This window comes from Crocuta crocuta, unplaced genomic scaffold, assembly GCF_008692635.1.
Source record: "Crocuta crocuta isolate KB4526 unplaced genomic scaffold, BGI_CrCroc_1.0 scaffold170, whole genome shotgun sequence".
NCBI lineage: Eukaryota > Metazoa > Chordata > Mammalia > Carnivora > Hyaenidae > Crocuta > Crocuta crocuta.
In genome coordinates this window covers 5,643,904-5,666,748 of record NW_027527853.1, presented here as the reverse complement: position 1 = coordinate 5,666,748, position 22,845 = coordinate 5,643,904, and the positions used below count along the sequence as shown (strand labels likewise).

The 22,845-nt window shown below is 36.7% G+C and overlaps 1 protein-coding gene across 3 annotated transcripts in view; it reads left to right on the top strand.

Annotated features, from left to right (window-relative positions):
- Window positions 1-22,845, top strand: part of EXOC6 (exocyst complex component 6) — a 221,582-nt gene that overhangs the window by 180,215 nt on the left and 18,522 nt on the right. For all 3 annotated transcript variants that reach the window (XM_077779797.1, XM_077779805.1, XM_077779789.1), the window contains exon 20: window positions 3,182-3,255. In XM_077779797.1, coding sequence (XP_077635923.1) covers window positions 3,182-3,255 — 74 coding nt within the window. The remainder of the gene's footprint in view (window positions 1-3,181; window positions 3,256-22,845) is intronic.

The window sequence follows — 22,845 nt, the reverse complement described above, 5'->3', positions numbered from 1 at the left end:
TATGTGTTAACATCCAAGCAAGAAATGTTAGCTTGAACTAAGGTAGAGACAGATTCAGACTCAAAATGTTTCACAAGATAGAAACAACAGGACTGAGTGAATTTTCGTTTTAAAGAAGAAAAAAATATGAAGCCATTGAACAAATTGAATAGCATATAATTACAAATGTCCTCTGTACCAGATGATTATCAGATTGCTAAATTATCTTCTCTCCCTAGAAAACATTTGAGAAGAAGCACTTACATATTGGTTGGGTTCTAACCAATAGGAGAGAGAGGACAGGATTGGATAAAAGATAGGCTGAATACTTAATCAGATTCTGGATCAGTGGATTGAATGCTAGGAGATTCTGGGCAAGTCATGACATTTTTAATTTTTCTAATCTATAAAATGAAAGACCAAGTGGCTTTAAAAAGCCTTCAGGAGACAGTGAAGGTATTTCAAAGGGAGTTCTCCTCTAGCAGCAAGATTTTATGATCCATCTGCCTGTCCTATTTACTAAAATAAGTTATTGTGATGATCAATGTAGGTGTTGTGTGAGAAAGTGCTTTGTAAACTGTGAAGTGCTACATAAATGTATGGTACTATTATAATTTTGACACTAAGCTCTTTGGTTTGATGCCAAGCAAGGGGGCTTAAACTATAGTACCTTAAATAGGAACTGAAGGAGAAGAAAATGACAGATTATTTCCAGTGCAGAAAAATTCTGGGAGATTAAGATATCTGGGAGATAAATCTGAGAGAATTAGATAATAATTGAAATTGAGCTTATTTTTATGCCTGGTATATAAAGTAAGTCTTCTTGTGTTAGAGGAAGTATTTGTTTTCTGTGTATGGGTATGTATACGTGGAGATGGTAGAAGCTAAGCTAACATTTACAGCCTTGGTGGAAAAGCACTAGGGATTCATAGTTAACTGGTACTTGGAAACAGTAGCCTGAGATTGTGGCCAAAAAAGCCAACAATGTGCTGGCTAGTTAATGTGCTAGTTAAGAAAACTACTTTTTACCTTTTAAATTAAAAGATACTTTTGGAGCGCATGGGTGGCTCCCTCAGTTAAGTGTCTGACCCTTGATTTTGGCTCAGGTGATGACCTCTCAGTTTGTGAGATCAAGCCCTGCATTGTCTGCGCAGAGCCTGCTTAGAATTGTCTCCCTCTGTGCCTCTCCCCTGACTCACACACACACACTCTCTCTCAAAATAAGTAAACATTTAAAAATACTTATACTTTTAGTAGGTTGTTATAATTTTGCTTATTATTTCTCAATTAAGACATGATGGTACTAGAGAAAGACAGTTCAATTTGGGACATGGTTGTGGGTGATGGGGCTGCCACAGTATGAAAGAAGGCTACTCTTCTCTGTATGAAAAGGCAATGATGTGAATGAATTACACTAAATATTGAAAACTCTGGCTGGATTGGCTCAATAAATCTTAGTTTTCTGGAAAAGGGGGCCTGAGAAAAGTGAGTATAGTCACCTATCTACTGACCATAACTAACTACATATGTAGTAAGTACATAGCAGAAAACCAAGAACTAAAGGGACAAAATGACACACCTCTGAGTAACAAAAAGGTTACTCCTACTAGAAAAGTACATATACTCAAAGGCATATATAAAACCCATTCACCTTACCTGTGGGAGAGGCCCTTGCCCAGGCTGTATTTGCTCTTACCTTAGACACAATTCTAGTAGTGGATTAGCTGACCGGCCAGTTTAAGAGTATTAAGGGTAGCATATTAATAAGATGGATGAGAGAGCAGGGAGTAAGAATTGATGTTAAAACTGCAAGAGGGAAGGCAGAAAAATTATAAACACTAGATACAAGAACTTAAACAACACAGCATTCAGAGCTATTTAACTAACTAAATAAGGACCATAATACTGCGGTAGCCCTGGGAATTTATTGTATTGTATAGAATAAAAAATGTTCTTAACAGTAATCCAGGGAATTAAGAAACGTTTGAATAATATTTAGGATGCTAAAAAAAAAAGTTTAAAAACGAAGCATTATGTTACAGTTTAAAATTCCATCAAAAAATGCTTAAGATTAAAAAGTTTTGATGCTTAAAGCAAAATTAACATTATCTTAAAATAAGAGCAACAACAACAGTTTATTTTAACATTTTCATTCGCTAAAAGTGCCAGATAAATTAAGCTATGCTAAGCTTTCATGTATTTAAATTCAAATACATGATTCTGAGCCTTCCTAAATTATATTTCACATATAACGCACTGAGCTTAAGAATTATTTTTGTTTTTCCAAGAACTATATATATAGGCTGAAAATTTAAATGGCTTCTAAGGCTTAGATAAATTCATAAATGGAAAATCTGTAATGTTTTCTAGGAAAACTCGGATATTAATGAGGAAAGAGAATGCTTGCTGGCATTCTTTTATCAGAGAAGATTTCATGTAAAATGATAAGGTCTTTTTTGTGAGTTAAAAATCTTTTGTCTTCAAAATAACTAGCATTGGAATTGTCTTCAACTTAACTAAACAAGCTATGTTACTAGTATTAAAATTTTTCAAGTACAAAAAATTGTTGAAAAAAATTTTTTGAATTATTTTCAGTTTTGTCTTAGAGTATTTTTTAGTTTTTAAAGAGATGAAATGCCTTTTATGAAAAAAAATATTAGACACGAACAGACATTCCTGCATCATTGTCATTTTGCAACTTAGAACACTTTACCTGTTGTCTACACCTAAAGCTGACTTTTTATGTATTTGCCCATTATTGCTTTTAGCTAGAGGTAGGAATTTTATAAGCATGTTCTGCAACAAAGGAGAATTTTTGAAATATGTTGACAGCCATGGAATTGGTATAGTTTCAAAATGCTTCTATAATCATTCACCTAAGGCTAAATAGAGTCAGAAAACTTTTCTTGATTGAAGTATATTACTACTCTTGAACTTTTCGTGGGATAACCATTCTAAATTTATTGTAATTAAGGATTACAGTGATTAAATGGTAGATTAGAAGTTTAAAATTATTAAAATACTTGTGGTAATGGGTGTGGAGAGCATTCTTAGTAGTGGAAATTGAAGGCCATAAGTAGTCTTCATTTGAAATGGTTATGTATAAATATTATAATATATTTGTAATGAGTAGAAATTAATTTAGTGTTTAAATCCTTATATATTTCACAATCTTGTTTTTATTTTTATTTTTTTTAAATAGTGTTTGCCAGCTCTGAGCCTGTGCCAGGATTCCAGGGGGATACCCTGCAGCTAGCATTCATTGACCTCAGACAAGTAAGATGTAATAATGTAGTTCTCATTTATTGCCATCAACTGTTGCCTTTTTTTTCCTAATGCTACAGGAATGCTTGCTCTTTTGCCTTGAAACAACCTTTCTTTGAAAAATTCTTCTTTGATAACTATGTGTTTGGCCCTTCTCTCTGAACTTGTATCTCTATTTGGTATCTTAGCCTCATGGAGTATTCTCATTGGTGAATATCTAACTTAGTCATTACCTTCTAAGCACAACTGAGTAACGTTATACTTTGGTGTAATGACACTTGAAATTTGAGTTCTTTTTTTTTTTTAATGTTTATTTTGAGAGAGAGAAAGTTCGTGCATGTGAGCACGGGAGGTCTAGAGGGAAGGGGAGAAAGAGAATCCCAAGCAGGTTCCAGACTCAGCATGATCTTGAGATCACAACCTGAGCTACTGTCAAGAGTCGGATGCTCAACTGACTGAGCCACCCAGGCGCCCCTCAAGTTTGGGTTATTTCTTAATGATCTCATGGTTCTGTATGAAAATTGGTGATATAATTAGTGTCAGGGCCCAAGTCAAATATAAATTACTACAACATAGAAAGGAGCCCCTTGCTTAAGATTTTGCCAGTGATAAAGAATGCTTTTTTTTTAAATGTTTATTTTGAGAGAGAGAGAGAGAGCATGCATGCATGCACAAGTAGAGAGAGAGGTAGAGAGAGAATCCCAAGCAGGCTCTTGCACCATCAACACGGAGCCTAGTGTGGGCTCAAACTCCCAAACTGAGATCGTGACCTGAGTCGAAATCAAGAGTCAAATACTTAAACACCGAGCCACTCAGGTGCCCCAATATAATAATTTTTTAATCTCTTCTAATCATTTTACTACTCTTTGCATTTCTACTCTTGTCATTTTATTTAGTTCCTATTACCCTTTTTCCACCTCTCCCATATTTTGTCTTATTATTTCTTTCTTTCTCTCTTCCCTTTCCTCCTTTTTCTTTCTTAATCCTAGGCTTAAGGAGTTTAATAGAGCTGAGAGGCACAGGAGTATGGAGGAGAGGTGGATCCAAGGTAGAGGGTTCAGGAATGCAAAAATGACAACAGGAGTGACTGCTGCCCTTGACAAGAAGAACCAAATGGAGATGGAATTAAAACAAAGCCACTGTGGGGGTGTCTTTCTGGCTTAGTTGGTAGAGCATGTGATTCTTGATCTTGGGGTTGTGAGTTCAAGCTTCACACTGGGCATAGAGATTACTTAAAAATAAAACCTTAAAAAGAAAGACACTGTAATTATTAGTTTATTAATGGTCCTAGCCCCTTTGGGGATAGAGATGACTGAAGATGGGGACCCATTGCTGATATAAAATAAACTCTACTAATAGTGATGTTTGGAGAAGGACCAATTTGAGCAATTAGGGAATTGTGATTTCACAGGGCACCTGGGTGGCTCAGTTGGTTAAGCATCCATCTTCGGCTCAGGTCGTGATCTCACAGTTCATGGGTTTGAGCCCCGCATCGGTCTCTGTGCTGACAGTTAGCTCAGAGCCTGGAGCCTGCTTCAGATTGTGTATCTCCCTCTCTGATCTTCCCCCTGCTCATGCTGTTTCTCTCTCTCAGAAATAAATAAAACATTAAAAATTTTTTTTAAAAAAAGGAATTGTGATTTTAGTAAATGTTTAAGAATAGAGATGTGTTTGCTTTAATTCCAAACCAGTGTTCTATAAACATGTATTTTACTACGTACTGATTATTTGGAGAGGGGTGATATGGTTGAAATAGACACAGAAGTAATAGAGAGTTTCGTTCTTGTGGCGCTTAAAACTCTTTTAGAGAAATAAAACACCCACATTCCTGTAAGGAATACTTACAGGACAGTGAGTCGTGTGGATATAAATGGTATATCTTCAAGTTAGGTTTTGAAGGAAACTGAAAAATTATTCCGTTTCCCAATTTTATCTGTAAAGCACTGAACATATATGTTAATATTTATTTGTCTGCAGTCAATGCTCATGTATTATGCCAAACCAGGAACAATGTTATGGATCTGTATAGATCTGTAAATGATTAGTCTTACTAAGTTGTAGAAGATAGTAGAAAATGAAGGTGGACTCTGAACTTTTATTCTAGTTTACTAAGAAGGTATTCTTTCTGTTGAAGGTAGATCTATTTCCTTTAGGATTTCTCTCTGTTGCAATCTTACTGCCCTGAATGAGATGATCTAATACAAAAAACAGAGTCCTTTAGCAAGCTGGAAATAGGCTTGGCTGTACGTTCATTTCTCAGTTAGGTTACAGCCATGTACTGGGGTAAGTTTCCCTGTTACAAGGACATGAATATGTTCTCCAAGCTAACGAGTAGGTAATTTGAGGATATCTCCCATTATATACAAATAATCCATTCTCAGAAATTTTGAAATTTATTATGTGATATTTTCTCAGTTTTGTATGAATTTGTATGGTGTTAATAAGTTGGTAATCTCATTGTAGAGTTGTGAATAGGACCACATAATTTTTGAAATTGTAGGTAAAAATTCTGTTCTTTGATTTGTTCAAATAGGTGGTTGGCTCAATGCAGATTAAAAACAGCCATCATTTGACACCAAAAAGGCCTGTTTACAACCATATGTAAAGCATTTCCTCACTAGGGAATTGTTAGTAGGGCATACTTACAATATTAATAAACATCTCAAGTCTTTTTGGTTGAATTACTTTTCATGTAGTACTTACAGGCATTAAGTCCTGGTTGACTCTTCCTCACCAGTGTAATTTTTTTTTTTAATGTTTTTATTTATTTCTAGGAGAGAGAGAGACAGCGTGAGCAGGGGAGGGTCAGAGAGAGAGGGAGTCACTGACTGAAACAGGCTCCATGCTCTGAGCTGGCAGTCAGCACAGAGCCCGACGCGGGGCTCGAACCCACGAACCACGAGATCATGACCTAAGCGAAAGTCGGATGCTTAACCGACTAAGCCACCCAGGCTCCCCCACCAGTGTAATTTTTTAGGAAACTTTTAAGTGAATAAAAAAAAAACTGTCAGAAACATTTAGAATTCTGAAATCTATTATGACACATGTAAAGCTGTTAAAGATTTATATAGAAATAACTAATATAAAACATGGTTTTGGGGTGCCTAGATGGCTTAGTCAGTTAAGTGTCCGACTCTTGATTTCTGCTCAGGTCATGATCTCACAATTCATGAGATATGAGATCTGAGATCTGTGCTCTGCGCTGACCGTGCGAAACCTGCTTGGGATCCTCTCTCACCCCCTTCTCTCTGCCCCTCCTCTCTCTGTCTCTCTGTCTCTCTCTCTCTCTCAAAATAAATAAATATTTTTAAAAAACAACTAAAAAACCACAGTTTTAAAGTATGATATTTAGAGGCACCTGGGTGGCTTAGTCAGTTAAGTGTCCGACTCTTAATTTCAGCTCAGGTCATGATCCCCTGGCTTGTTGGATCGAGCCTTGCTTCTGGCTCTTCGCTGGTAGCACTGAGCCTGCTTGGGATTCTCTCCCTTCCTGTCCCTTCCCCCCCCCAAATAAATAAATAAACTTTTAAAAAGTATGGTATTTAGTATGCAGTGGAAGTTACTAGTGGATAAATTTTAATGAGCTTCTAGTTTTAAAAAGGAGGTTAAAATAGTTTTTACAGGTTATTTATGTTAAAAATTAATCATACTTTATTTTTGTAATTTTGTATTCTGAAACAAGAAGATGCTATATAGTTTTTTTCTTTAGCTGCTGGACCACTGAGACATAACTTGAATTTTATGATGTTAGAAGCTTGGATTTAATAACTTGACAAAGATAATTATTTTTCACATGCATTTGTTTTTCACATTAATTTATAAACAGTTAAGTGGTAAAATGCCAAGTTTTGACTGAATTGACTGAAGATAAAATTAGTCTTTGAAGTTTCATATGAGGTGATAGAAGTTTTTGTATCAGATGTCAGTGTTATTTAAATAAAGATGTTTTAAAGTTTCAATAATGTTTTAATGTTCCTGATTTCATAAAGACATTTCATAGAATATTATTTTAATGCCTTTTATATGAAGTACTATATTACCAAACATAAAGAGGGTGCTAACACTTTTATTTACATTTCAGTTGGGTTTCTGCACTTTTCCTTCTTTTTTTCTAGTCTGTGATCCATTTCTGTCTTAATAGGGTGGCTGACAGTTCTTTTCAAGTATACTTAGAAAGGCAAAAGAGCCCTTTTCATAGTACTTATAAGGGGTCATGCTTCTGTTTTTTAGTTTGAATTTGATACTGCTTCATGAATTGCTGGGTATGAAAGATTAGGAAGTAGGTCCAGTGGTCAGATTTTACCTGCCCACCCGGACTTTGCCCTGAGGTCAAACTCCTGATATTTGCTGTTCTGAACAGAAGAGCTGATGACAAGTATGAGCCGATACAAGAGGAAAGTTAGAACCATATCAAAGCTGAAGGCAAAAGAATTGGGACTCAATGAGAGACTGTAGCTAAAAGATGGATCATCAGAATTGCCCTCTTTTAAAGAAAAGGAAATAGCTGACCTGTGAGTGAAAAGACTTTATCATCCTGCCAATCACATGTTTGCTAATGGAAGCCAGTTATCTCAACAATATCTTAAGGTCTGCTTAAGCGATGCAAAGGGCTAGTGGTACTGGGACTGCGTTATATGAAGTACTGTCTCAGTCAGTTTTAGATGTGCTGTTTTAAGATGTATGTGTAACTTTTTTAAAAAGTAAACCCTGTTGTCCTTCTGCCTCCAGTTCTGAAATTAATTCACTGAACGAAGAACTTTGGTATACTTACACACGTCTGTTTTCTATAAAGACCATCTATCTTGTTAAATATAATCTTTCAAATGGATTTCCGATGAATTCTAAAATTTTTTTTGACAATATATGAAAACCTTAGAAATTTCAAACTGTTTTTATTATAATATGCTCTATATAGTATACAGAATTTAGTGATAATTTTTTATAACTAATTTTTTTTTAAGGAAACTCTGCATCCAACTGGTGGCTTGAACTCACAACCCCGAAATCAAGAGTTGTGTATTCCTCCAGCAGAGCCAGCCAGGTGCCTCTATAATTCATTCTTAATACACAGAAATATTTCACTAAATATCACTAGAAAAAGAGATGTCCCATATAACTGAATTCTTCAGGTAACTAAAGATTAGTTTTTAATCACCAAAACTTTTAGAAGTAGCCAGTTTTGTGGGAAACTTCAGAATCTATATCTCATCTTTATAGCTTCTTACTGAACATAATTTTCACAGTAGACCGAGCATCCATGGCTTACTAATCCTAATACTAAAGTCTCTTTACCTGATCCTATTTCACTTTGTGATAAGTTAAACTATAAGATATCATTGCTGCATTCAACAATATCTTGATAATATTTTAGACAGTATGAAGAAGTTTAGGTAGGTTGGATGATAATGCAGTTAGGTGGATTTGAGGCTAATAAATCACTCTCTTGGGGCACCTAGCTGGCCCAGTGAGTAGACGATGTGACTGAGGATCTCAGAGTTATAATTTCAAGCCCCACATTGGGGATAGGGCCTACTTAAAAAACTAATAATAAATAAAAATAAAACAATCTTTTGCCTAAAGAAATTGACTTTGGATCATTATTACCCTTGAGCAGTATTTCTCAAAGTGTCTTTCCAGGGAACACTGATTTCTCAAGATGAGAAAAAATTAAAGGAATTTGTTGTTTTTTTAAAAAATTTTTAATGTTTTATTTATTTCTGAGAGAGACACAGCATGAGCAGGGGAGGGTCAGAGAGAAGGAGACACAAAATCTGAAACAGGGTCCAGGATCTGAGCTAGCTGTCAACACAGAGCCCGATGCAGGGCTCAAACCCACGAACCGTGAGATCATGACCTGAGCCGGAGTCATATGCTTAACCAGCTGAACCACCCAGGCGCCCCCAAGGAATTTCTAAGTCAGCTAAGTTTTGGAAACACTTGATACTCTAATTCCCTCTTAGAGACTTACCATATGCATTAGAATTATAAGGACTGAGAAATTCTGTGGTACCCCGGCATTTCCCAGACTCCTCACAGAATGTCTCCCATACTCAGTTTCGGTTGTAATACATGAAACATACTTTGGGAATGCTTCTTTAAGCACCCTCTAGATGTCTGTCTTTGACGGTTTGGAGTCAATATATTTTTTAAATACTTGGTAATAAATACACAGGAGAAATATGAATTATATGTAGAGATGACACAAAGCTAGGAGTTACCTAAGATATAGAAGACCGAATCAAAGTGTCTTAGTAGGTCTGAGTGAAAAGTGAAGGCCTGGGGTGCTCGGTGACTCGGTTGAACTACCAACTCTGGCTCAGGTCATGATCTCATGATCTGTGAGTTCAAGCCCCACATCGGGCTCTGTGCTACAGCTAGGAGCCTGGAGCCTGCTTCGGATCTGTGTCTTCTATTCTTCCTGTCCTTCCCTGGCTCATACTCTGTCTGTCTCTCTCTCAAAAATAAATAAACATTAAAAAAATGTTTTTTTAAATTGAAAGCCAACAAAGTTAAATTTAGCAAGGAAAATATTGAATATTGTTTTTTCCTTTTTTTTTTTTCTTTTTAGAGTGATCTCTACACCCAAGGTGGGGCTCAAATTCATGACCGAGGGATCAAGAGTTACTTGCTCTTCTGGGGCATCTGGGTTGCTTAATCGGTTAAGTGTCTGACTCTTGATTTCCGCTCAGGTCATGATCTCATGGCTCGTGAGTTCAAGCCCTATGTAGGGCTCTACACTGACAGCATGGAACCTGCTTGGGATTCTCTCTCTTCCTTTCTCTCTGCCCCCCTCCCACTCATGCTCACACTCTCTTTCTCTCTCTCAAAAAAAAAAAATATTAAAAAACAGTTGCATACTCTATTGACTGAACCAACCAGGGCCCCCCTGTATTTAATATTTTTAAATTAAATTTTAAAAATACAAGGTGTAGGAAATCTGACTCATAATATGAAAAAGATCTGGTAGTTTTAGTTAACCTCCAAATGAACAAACGGTGTGCCGGGAATTCTTAGACTGAATTAGTTAAGTGTTGATATTTGGGTTAGACCACCATGCTTTGGGGCTGTTAAGACTGTGCCTCAAGTTTTGCATGGTGATTTAGATACAAGTTGGAGAGATAAAGAAAATTCCAGCTCTAGTGAGGGACCGGATACCTTGTCATAGGAAGAGCCTTTTAAAAATCTGGGAATATGTAGTCTAAAGCATTAGAGGAAAATCAAATATGTATTTCCTGTTAGCCTAGATATGGGTCAGGAATTACCATTGTTTTCTTCCTGTTTCAATTCTGTGCCATAAAAATGACCTTTTAATATTCCTTTCCCCATCTAGGATTATATCTGGTTTTCAGGTATTTGATTTTGGGCAAACTAGGGGGGAAAGGAGTAATCACTCCTCTGAAGAATCTGAATTGCATAAAATATATTTGCATCTCATAACATTTTTCAAATAGATGCTTTACTGAAGTATAACATACATTCAGGCAATTTGTAAGTATACTGTTGCTGATTTTCACAAATCGGAATCATCTCAGTAACACCCAGCTCAAGAAAGAAAACTGGAGCAGTAAGAACTCAAGAGACCCTACCCTGTACTGTTCTTTCAGCCAGTACCCTCCTCCCTCTCAGAGATAACCCCTGTCATGACCTCTAACACCACAGATAAATTCAACCTGATTTTAAACTTTGTATACATGAAATCATGTAGTATTAATTTTTTAGAAGGTTCTGCCGCCTTTTGCTCAATATGTTTGTGAAATGTATCCATGTTGTTACATGGCAGTTGTGGTTCCTTCGTTCTCTTTGCCGTGTAGTCTGTTATTATACAAAATATGCCATAATTTATACTGTCTACTATTGATAAGACATAGGAGTTGATTCCAGTTTTTCTGTTACAAACTGTGCAAACATGAACATTTGTTTGCTTGTTTTTGGGTGAACATATGCACACATTTCTGTTAAGGTGTTTACCTGGGAGTGGAATTGCTATGTCAGGGGATATGCATATGATCAGTTATAATAGATACTGTGAAGCAGTTTTCCTAAACAAGAGGACTAGTTTATACTTCAGCTAGCAGTGGAAAGTTCTTACTGCTCTACAGCCTTGTCATCGTTTGCTATTATCTGCCTCTTCCTTTATAGCTATTGCAGTGGGTATATAGTAGTTTCACATTGTAGTTTTAATCTGCATTATTTTAATTTGACTCATAAAATCAAATCCCTTTTCATATATTATTGTTCATTTAGGTTTTTAAAGTTTATTTTTATTTATTTTGAGAGAGCAGGTAGGGGAGGGACAGAGTGAGAGGGAGACAGATTTACAAGCAGGCTCCATGCCATCAGTGGAGAGCTCGATGCAGGGCTTGAAATCACAAACCATGAGATCATGACCTACGCAGAAATCAAGAGTCACCTAGGCGCCCCTATCACTGTTCATTTGAATATCCCCTTTGGTAAATAACCTGTGCAGGGATTTTTTTTTTTGCCTTTTTTTTTTTTTCTTTTGGATTGTCTACTTCTTACTGATTTGTAGAAGTTCTTTGTGTATTCTGAATATGAGTCCTCTGTCAAATATACTGCAAATGTCTTCTCCTGCCCTGTGACTTGTTTGTTTACTCTTAGTGGTGCCTTTTGATGAAAAGAAGTTCATACTTATAATGAAGTCCATTTTCCCCTTTATGGCTAGTTCTTACTAATGTTCCATTTAGGAAGTCTTGCCTGTCCTTGAAATTATAAAGGTATTTTTCTGTGTTTTCTTCCAAAAGTTTTATTGTTTTACCATTCACATTTAGGTTTATAGTCCATCTGGAATTGATTTTTGAGCATGGTATGGAGTGGAGGCTCAAGACTCATTTTGTTCCATATGGCTATCCAATTGACCCAGCACCAATTTTTTAAAAGAACTGGATCTCCTAGCATTTTAATGTAAAGTAATTGTAAAACACAGGACTGTGAGATATAAATGATATGTGCTTCCAATGTACAAGTAAAATGGTTTCTGTTGCCTTCCAGTTAACTATATGTTTATATTTCATGGTTCATGCCATTCCTCATGAGCAAATTAGTTGTAGGTTTGAGGTTTTTTAATACCAGCCTAACTATAGTCTTACCACATCAAAGGTATTTTTTAAAACAATTCTAGAGTAAGTCTTCACAACAATGCAAGCAATGTAAAAGAAAAAACTGAATTATAAGTCCATGAGGACAAGAATCATGCCTTTTTCTTTCACTTTTGTACATCCATTTCCTAAACACTATTCTTGGCACATAATGAACAATGAATACATGTGGAATAAGTGAACGCAAATTTTTTTAGCCATACTCAAAAGCATTGGCGGGAGGGGGGGAGTGGAATTGAGATATTCTATGTAAATTAATATTCTATGTAAACAAACATACTTGAAAAGCAGTAAATTTTATTTTTCTATTTCAATTGGTTTTTGATGAGAATATTTCTAAAAATACATGACACATTTCTGTGCTTTGTCAAATAAAAGTATAACAAACATTTCTTGATTTCTCAGTCATCATTAGGGATACTCAAATAGTAATATAGGTTATTTCTAAGAAATGTTGTCATCTCTCTGAAACCAATTGCTTATTCTTTTATGGATAAAGAAATATTTTGGACAGGAGAATTATAGAAATTTAGACAAAGGTAATATATACCTTAATTAAGTGATCAACAATGACTGAATATAAAGCAGAATTAAATAAAGAAGCACTTATTAAACTTTTTTTGGAACAGTGAGTCAAGAAGAAAGTAGATGAATGGTCAAATAAATTTAGGAAATCCTACATATTTTGTCCCTTTCTTGTGAATTCACGATTTCATTAGCACATTAAAGGCTTTGAGAAGTCTTAGAGTAAAAGTGTATCTCCTTTTGCCTCCAAACTTGTTTGAGTACCTAATACTTTTCACAAATGAAAATCTCTTACTGTCTTGCAAAGCAGTGTTGTACAGCACACAGTTTAACACTGAGTTGTGTGGACCACCATTGCATTCCTTTACAGATGCCTAGAACTATTTCGTTAAGAGAGTTGTGATAGCAAATAAATAAGTCTTTCAGCAGATAGATGAAATTTAAATATTAAAATGCAAATAATACCAAAATGATGAGAAATAGGTTTTCAAGAATAATGCGCTGTACTTCCCTTTTTAAAAAAAAAAAACATTTGGAGGATTTTATGAAGGGTGATAATTACCAGAGGATTAACGCTGCTTAGCTGCAGTAAACCAGTCAGTCAGTCATACAGAATAACTTGTTTTTAAGAAGCATGAAACAGTAACACAAGATTGCTTGTGAAGAATGAAAAGATTTAAGTGGGAAATTAAAATACCAGCTCATGTGGAGTTCAAATCCTAGCAGTTGTCAGATTCCTTAGTGAATCACCAAGGCTATTGTTACTCAGCCACAGTATACATTCTTGCAAGAAAATAAAGGATATTTTTGCTACTTTTTTTCCTTCAATACACTGTATGTGAGATGGGAACATTTTGAAGGAGAGATTATTTGATAAAATGATCAAGGTAAGTTCTATATTTTCTGTTTGCTGTAAAGAGCGTTCGTCCCTTAGTATTGAAAAGGAAATATAATTGAAGTGACTTTTCAGGTTAATTGCACCTTTCCTTAAGACAGAAAATCTAATACTTCCCAAAATAAGAACCTTAAAACCAAAACTCACACACACACACACACACACACACACACACACACACATTACTATTTAGTGGTACTAAAAATATAATGAACAAAGTCCTAAGTCCTTTAGAACTTATAGAAATTTTTTGCGCAGATGGTTTACTTTACACATTAACTTAGCTGTAAGCACCCGCAGCTACAAAGAGAGAAGGGGTTGGGGACGAAAGCTACTTTGTTCAGCCAACCTTTTTTACGTGATACCAAGTCCTCCCTCGCAGGCAAAGGAGGAGTTTTGCTCCTAAATATACTTAACTCTGTTGCTTCTTTGATTTGACGTAATTTAAAGAATACATTTTTCAAAAGTCATTCTGTGACCCTAACATGCATCTTTTTATTAAAGGTACCCACAGAAGTTTCTCTTCCTTCAGAAGAGTTTGTGGACCATTCTGAATATTAATTCTTTTTCATTGAGTTTTCTTTTTTTAGGTAGGCCCCACACCCATTGTGGGGCTTAAACTCACCACCCCAAGATCAGGAGTTGCATGCTCTACCAACTGAGCCAACCAGGTGCCCCAATTTAGGTTTTTTTTTTTTTTTTTTTTACTTCATTAGTTCCTGGAACTTGACTTTTTCTGTTCATATCCTGATCCAGTATGATCTCATTTAGTTGGAACAACAGTGTAGTCTCTGCTGCTTTTTAAAGAGGCAACTGTAAACTTCTCCCTTTACAAATCTGTTTTCTTACTGTACATGTCATCAACACATATGCCATTTTCTTTCCTGATGAATTGCAGAGCTGGGCTTCTCAATACAGTACGCTGCCTGAGGAGCCTAAGCAGCCATTAGCCATGGCTGTTCTTCATTTGACTTCTCTTATATTCTACTACTTTGTAGAGAAATCTGTTAGGAGTGATTTGCAGCTTTGTATTGATTTTCTTTACCCTCAGCCTTCAACTTCATTGACAGGAATTGGGGAAATGTAGATTGCATTGCATAAAGGCCCTTACATACCTGTGGATCGGGGATTCTAACGTGGGGGGCCATGGATTGATTTTAGGAGGTTCATGCAAAAGTTTGTGCATTTTTCTGGGAAGAGGGTCCAGTGTTTTCAGCACATTGTCAAAAGCATTATATAAAACTTAACAGTTTTTCAGCCACCACTGCTCTAGGGAAGCCGAAAACACCAAGAGCTGTTCTATTTTCAGATATTTCTTGATTCACTGAACAAGTATTTGAGCGTCTGCTCTGGGCACTGTAAATGCTGGGGATACAAGGGTGAACAAGATAGGCAAGATCCAGACTCTCACAATCTCATTTTGTTGGAGGAAGACCCACAAAAAACAATGATGATTTTTAAATAGTTTCTGATAGAATTTTAAATAGATTTAGATCCTGTGAGAAAAACAGAACAGGTTAGTCTTAAAATGACTGGGGGTAAGGTGGACCACTTTGTATTGGGTTCTCAGGGAAAACCTTTAAGGTGATATGATATGCAGTTGAGAGGTAGGAGGAAATAGCTTTCCTTGCAGAAGGAAGAAAGAGCAAATGCCAAGTCCTAAAGTGCTGTCTAGAGAGAGAAAGGATAATAATATGGCTAAAAAGTAGAATGGAGAAGAAGTGCATATGCAGTTGGGCAGATTATCAGAGCCAGGTCATATAGGGCCTTGAGAGCCTTGTTAGGTTTGGGATGTTAAGTATGATGGGAAACCATTCAAGGGTTTTAAGCAGATTAGTATCATACTCTCATTTACATTTTTAAAAGATTATTCTGGCTGCTCTGAGGAGAATAGATTGAAAATAGACAACATGAGAATCAAGAACAGATGATAATTTTGGTAGTCTAGGGTACAGATGATAGATTACTGTTAATTACTGATGATGTGGTTCACTATATTTCACAGCACCTCTTCGTGTGGACTCAGAAGTTGCTGTCTTAATTATTGGAAATAGTTGAATTTATCCTGAGTAACTAGTATTCTAGTAAACTAAATACTGTGAGTTACCTAAATATATTTTCTTGGGGCACCTGGGTGGCTCAGTCGATTGAACGTCTGACTTTGGCTCAGGTCATGATCTCACGGTTTGTGGGTTTGAGCCCTGCATCAGGCTCTGTGCTGACAGCTCGGAGTCTGGAGTCTGCTTCGGGATCTGTGTCTCCCTCTCTCTGCCCCTCCCGTGCTCATGCTCTGTCTTTCTCAAAAATAAATAAACATTAAAATAAATAAATAAAATTTCTTTATTACTAGAAATAGCTTCACTGCTTTATAGCTAGAAAACTCAGTTGTATAAGATAGTGTCACATATACATTTTGTGTACCTACACCTTCTATTCTGCCTTCACTTTCTTTTGCCCCTGAGTTTTCTCAATTATTTTTTTTAATGTTTTTTTAATTTATTTTTAGGAGAGAGAGAGAGACAGCGTGAGCAGGGGAGGGTCAGAGAGAGAGAGAGTCACAGACTGAAACAGGCTCCAGGCTCCGAGCAGGCAGTCAGCACAGAGCCCGACGCAGGGCTCAAACCCACGAACCGCGAGATCATGACCTAAGCGAAAGTCTGACGCTTAACCTACTAAGCCACCCAGGCGCCCCTTCTCAATTATTTTTTTAACATTTATTTATTTTTGAGACAGAGAGACAGAGCATGAGCTGGGGAATGGCAGAGGGAGAGGGAGACACAGAATCTGAAGCAGGCTCCAGGCTCTGAGCTGTCAGCACAGAGCCCGATGTGGGGCTCAAACCCACAGATCATGAGATCATGACCTGAGCCAAAGTCGGATGCTTAACCCACTAAGCCACCCTGGTGCCCCAGTTTTCTCAGTTATGAAGATGTGTTTATCTTGCAAGTATTTTTATAAGTTGCCTCTTAAAGCCCCTTTGGAAGAAGACAGTATGTAAATAAATTAAACATTTGTTAATGAAATGCTAAAACTGTTTGCTCTAAAAAGTGTTATATATATATGGATTTTGATTATTTTTTCATTTTCTCATTCATTTATTCAACACATGTTTATTAAGTGCCTCTTGTAGCCAACCTCTGAGGAAACAGAATTGAACAGTAGTTAGTAAAATAAGGACTAGACAATTTGAGAGATGAGTTAGTTGGTATCAATGAAGATAAAGTTGAAGACTAGTAGGTTCAGAAATGTATCTTGGCTAAAGGATAGAATTCAAGGAGTGTAAAAAGAAAGCTGCTGAAGTATACAGATGGTGTGTTGATGAGGACACTCTTTTGTAGGAAATCAGGAAATAGGATGGTGTCCTACTTCTCTTAATAACTATCGTATGACCTTAGGAAACTGTTTCCTGGACTGTTTCAACTGTATATCTTAATGGTTCAATGAAGTCTGTGGGGAAAAATACTGTACAGTTTACTTCTGAGAGATGTTTTTCATGGCATGCTTAATCTTCATGGCTAAAATTAGTGAATTATGTGAAGCCTGTGTTGCACAGATGTCATTAATTGAGTGAGGGGGCAGTTACCATCTCTGTACTTCCCACACTTACATCAGGGTGATGGGTGAGGCTGGTGTACCAGATGTGCGTCATGGTGAACCATGAGAAACGTAGTTCCTTGTAACAGTATTGTTTAATAGAGAAGTACCCTGGGCACCCCCCTCCTTGTTCTCATTATTCCCTCACTTACTTATTTCCACCTTTTTATACATACATAGTCTAATAACCCCTCTCTGCCATACCTCCAAATGGTTATAAAGTTTAGGAAAGAAGTTCAGATATACTTTACCAAAGAAAGATAGACAAAGCCTGATAAATATATATGCTTGTGTTTGATTTAAAATGAACAACTCTGGAGTCTACCTAAAGGGACACGAACAAGACTTGGAAGTTTTGAAAGAATTGTTTGGCCATAATTCTTATTGTGGAGACTGGGCGTCTGCCAAGACTTTACTTTGAAATTTCTGTCTTCTGTTTCTAATCTTAAGGCATCATAACATACAATTCTTTTGCCACTAGTCCAGTTTGTTCTTTTATGATGAGGAAGGAGGCACTTTTAAATAACAATTATTTCCACTATAATTAAACAAATCTTCTTTTGTTTGCATTATATTTGTTACTATATTGTATACACACTCTGCTTGCTTAAACTTGCCCCCATGACTACTTCACAGGAACTTTCTTCAGAAGTTTTAAAGTCTTTGACTTCTTAAAGTATTAATGGGATTTGCCAAAGTTGTAGTATCCGAATGCTTGACTAGATAGAGTAGCAGGACAACAAGCCTGTTCACACAGCTCCTCCAGCAAGCACTTTTTTCCTTAGACAATCCTAAATTCATTTGAAGTGCCAAAGAATTAAAGGAAGATGTCTTTGGGTTTACTCTTGAATACAACAAGACCAGACATCTCACAAAATTTACCTTAAGGTCCAGATATGAGAAAAGTATGCTGCCCTTTGCAAGAGCTAAGATTATGAAGGATTAGTCTGAACCTAAATGACTTTTGCCTTTTTGTCCCTTTTTGTTCCAGTGTCATAATTCTGGAGGTTTACAGTTTATTGCTTAACTACATATGTGATTTATCCTCATGACTTCAGTTATTGATATAAATTTTGAACGGATAGATTGTTGTGGTTACTTTGAGAGTAAAGGTTGGAGCTGTTTCGTAGTTTGGAAAATTACCCTCTAAAATAATTTTTTGAAAACCAGAAAAACAAATAAGCAGACGAACACTATAATATTTATAAAAATAATACAGTGCTCACCAGTTTTCTCACAGAGAATTACAAATATAGTTCCATGAGGTCTCATGTACACTTTACCCAGCTTCCCCGGTGATGACATTTTTTAAAATTTATTCATTCTGAGAGAGTGAGCACATATACATATGCGTGTGGGGGAGGGGCAGAAAGAGAGCGAGAATCCCAAACAGGCTCGGTCTATGCTGTCAGTGCAGAGCCCGATGCGGGGCTCAGTCTCACAAACTGAGAGATCGTGACCTGAGCCAATATCAAGAGTCAGACACTTAATCAAATGTGCCCCCCAGGTGCCCTACCATTCAGAATTATTTTTACGAGAAGTGCTTAAGTTAGCAATATGATTATAAAGAAAAGTATCAGATTTATAAGAAAAAATTATTCATATAAGTATTTGGGAAAATATGGAATATTTCTTATTTATAATATAAATATTACATATTGTGATTAATTTTGAGGTAGATTTTCAGTATGTTACACAAGGAGTAAATCTTTGTCTCCATAGATGGGGAATTAGAAGTTTGTGTATAATGTAAAGACAGGCGATCCCAAATTTAATCATCAATATTCTTGGTATTTTTTTCACTGAAAGGGATAGGTTAAAAATTTTAGAATTGTCTCTCAGCAGTAAAGGACAGTGATAGCTGGTCTGTTTTAAATCTTATGCATCTATTAAGCTAATTATTAGATATAAACTCCGTATTGGCAGTATGCAACAAGGAACATTTTTCTTCTCTCAGCATTAATTCACATTTTTGCCAAACTCCATATTATTAATTTATGAGAAATATCTTTCCTTACGAGTGCCTGGGTGGCTCAGTCGGTTAAGTGTATGACTTTTTATTTCAGCTCAGGTCATGAGTTTATGAGATTGAGAACTCATCAGGCTCAGTGCTGGCAGCACAGAGCTTGCTTGGGATCCTCCCTCTCATTCTCTCTCTGCCCCTCCCCTTCTCATTCTCTCTCTCAAAACAAATAAACTTTAAAAAGAAATTTATTTTTCCCTAATCATTTTATTTTATTGAATGGAAAAATTTTTTTCTATTATAGATTTCTTCAAGTTGGAAGAATAGTTAATGAGAAGTTTAAATATTTAAATGCTTTGTCAAAAAAAAAAACCCAGCAGTAATGCACTGTTTAACATACTAGTGAGTATTAAAACCAGAACTACCATATTCACTTTCTCGATCTTTCTGCTGTGTAAAACAAAATTCGCTAGACTGGCTTTTCCTATGTGCCAGATCCAGTGTGAATCTTACAACAGTGTTCTAAAAAACTTTACCATGCATTCTTTTTGAAAGCAGATTGGTTATACATACAAATAAAAGAAAATCTTGTGTAAATTAAGCCATCCTAATCTGGTTGTTTTAAGCACTTAACTTATAAATTGAGGAAATTAGATCCTAATCCTGCTTTACATATAAATTTGAACAAGACACTTAATCTCTCTGAAGCTCAGTTTCCCTTTTATAAAGTATGGAAAAGCCTGTACTTCACTGGAATGAGATGTTCAAGTAAAAAGTTGTACACAAATACAACTAATGGTCTGAAATGGAGATAAAGAAAAATTAATAGTAGGTGATTACTGAACTTTGTATAGAAACTGTGTCCATCTCTCAGGCCCCGTTGTAGGTAATCTGTGTGTGAAAAAGTCCCAGACTCAAACAATATTTTTTTAAGTTTATTTATTTTGACAGAGAGAGTGTGGGTGAGTGGGGGAGGGGCAGAGAGTGAGGAAGAGAGAGGATCCCAAACAAAGCTCCATGCTGACAGCACAGAACCCAGTGTGAGGCTCAGTCTCACAAACCGAGAGATCATGACCTGAGCTGAAATCAAGAGTCAGACACCTAACTGACTGAGCCACCCAGACATCCTATCAAACAATATTTTAAAAAGTTTTTTTTTTATCAAACATTACTTATACAGAGCTTTTCCAGCAGTTTAAATTTAAAGCTTTTTTTGTGTGTATTGATCTCTCTGCTTTTCCTTTTGTTTCAGAAAAGACATGTCATTAAACTTCTGCTTCTCAAAGTGTTTATGAAATATAATTTAGTTCAGTTCACAAGCTTGTATTGAGTACCCTTAGGGAGAAGGAAGAGCTATTATCTTTGCCCTTGAAGAACTCATAACTTGATTGGAAAGTGAAAACTAGGTATATGTACATACCCGGGCTGTAGGAGTGAAATTTTAGGGGCCCACAGAGACACCCATCCTCCTATTTAGATGGCTGAGAGAACTCAACACTGCCGATATTCAGGTAGCACTCCAAAGGCGTGCATTCCACCTCCTATACCCATAAACCATATATTAAAAGAAATTTAGTGGGTTTTTTTCGGGGGGGGGGTCAATAGTGACCTCTTAAGAGCCAAGTGGATATATAGTCATGATGAAAAGTTTTATAAATATATATCGAAAGGATGAAATTGCTGAAGGGATTATTTGATTTGAGAATTAATATTTTATAAGTATTCTTCTTGAACTTCCTTCTTAGGAGTATATTACAATACTGAGTACTTAATAGCAAGTGACAGTTTAGTCCCTAGAGTATTTTACAATTTATAGTTCTCTCTTTCTTTGACTCTTATGTTTTCTTAAATGTCAGATCATCTTTCATTTACCTTCAGTCTGTGATTCAGTGGTTTTCATGGTCATGAAACCCTAAGGTTTGAGAATTGGAAGGCACGTAAGAAAATCTAACCTCTTACAGGCTCTCCCCTTAACCAGTGCAGGGCCCTTGCTGCTGCTCCTGATGTCCTGAGAAAGGCTACATTCAAATAGAGGCTTCTTTGCCCTTTCGAAAAACCTTATGGCAGCCTTCACCACTTTTTCCTGAGACCTGGTGCCAGACATTGTCATTTCTGGCACTTCTCCAACCATGCATCCCTCATTTTAGAAGATTAAAATGGTTGATTATGCAGTGAAGTTAAGTACTTTCTCCCTAGTCTTTCCTCTTTCTTATTCCACTCCTTCCGGCCTCTGCCTCTTTCCTGTCTCCTTCCCTCACTGGTTTAACTCTGTATCTTTTCACTTCTTCTAGCCCTCTTAGGACGTGCCATCTGAAGACATTCCAACGGAAACAGCCCTACAGCTTCCATGCTTTAGCAGAATGTTTTCTTCCCCTCCGGTCTTAGAATTGTGAGGCTCTTCTAAACCAAGCCCTCTCTAGTGGTAGCTAAGCACTCTTTTATAGGCTGCACAGTGTGAATTGAGAGAGCCTGCTCTCTTAGCCCCATTTCCACCTGTAGACCATTGTTCTTCCACTTTTGAGTGAAAAGTCCCAGTGCCTTTGAGCTTCCTTCGTTTATCTCTGTCACCATCAATCGCTCACTGTTGCTTTTGCAATCGGTTTATCTATATTCACATTCATCATTTTCCTCCCTTCAGACTCCTATAATAGGTAGCTATTTTATTCAGGATTCTCTCATCTTCCTATGCCCTTGACCCCATCTTTCTATGGGACTTGTTTCATTATTAATCTGCTTTCCTCTGCTTTATCCTTTTCCTAACTACCTTGGCTTAAAAACATGCTCAAAGTTTTCCTACCTGAGAGAGAGGGTGGGTGGGGGATATCTTCTCAGTCTCATTCTATTTCTAATCTCTTTTTTCTCCTTTGTATCCTGTTTCCTTAAAATAATTATTTGTAATTGATTATTTCCTTATTTCCTATCTCATTCATTCGTCCTCTCCACTGTCTGCTTTGCCACAGTGCTGAAACAGCATTCACTTAGGTCACCTGGGAAGGCCAGTAGACCTTTTCAGCCCTTATTGATTCCTTCTGCTACAACTGATAATGCTGATCATTTCCTCTTTAAAATTCTCTCTCATTCAGGCATCTGGATGGCTCAGTCCATTAAGTGTTGGGCTCAAGCCATGATCTCATGGTTTGTGGGATGGAGCCCTGTATCTGGCTCTGCACTGGCAGCACGGAACCCACTTGGGATTCTCTCTCTCTCTCTCTCTCTCTGCCCCTCCTACTCTCTCTCTCTCTCTCTCAAAATAAATAAATAAACTTAAAAAAAGTTATCTCTTCTTCAAAGACTGTACTCTCTTAACGTTCTTTTTATGTCTCTGCCCCCTAAATGTTGGTGTCCCTGAGGTATCTGTCCACTTAGAACTCTGTTCTGTATATTCCCTACCTGGGTGAACTCATCCACTCTGCATCATATCTCTGGCACAAATGTTGTATGCCTTAGATATATATGCAGCTGATTGGTAGACATTTCCACTGGGATGTGTGTCCTACATCCTATGTGAC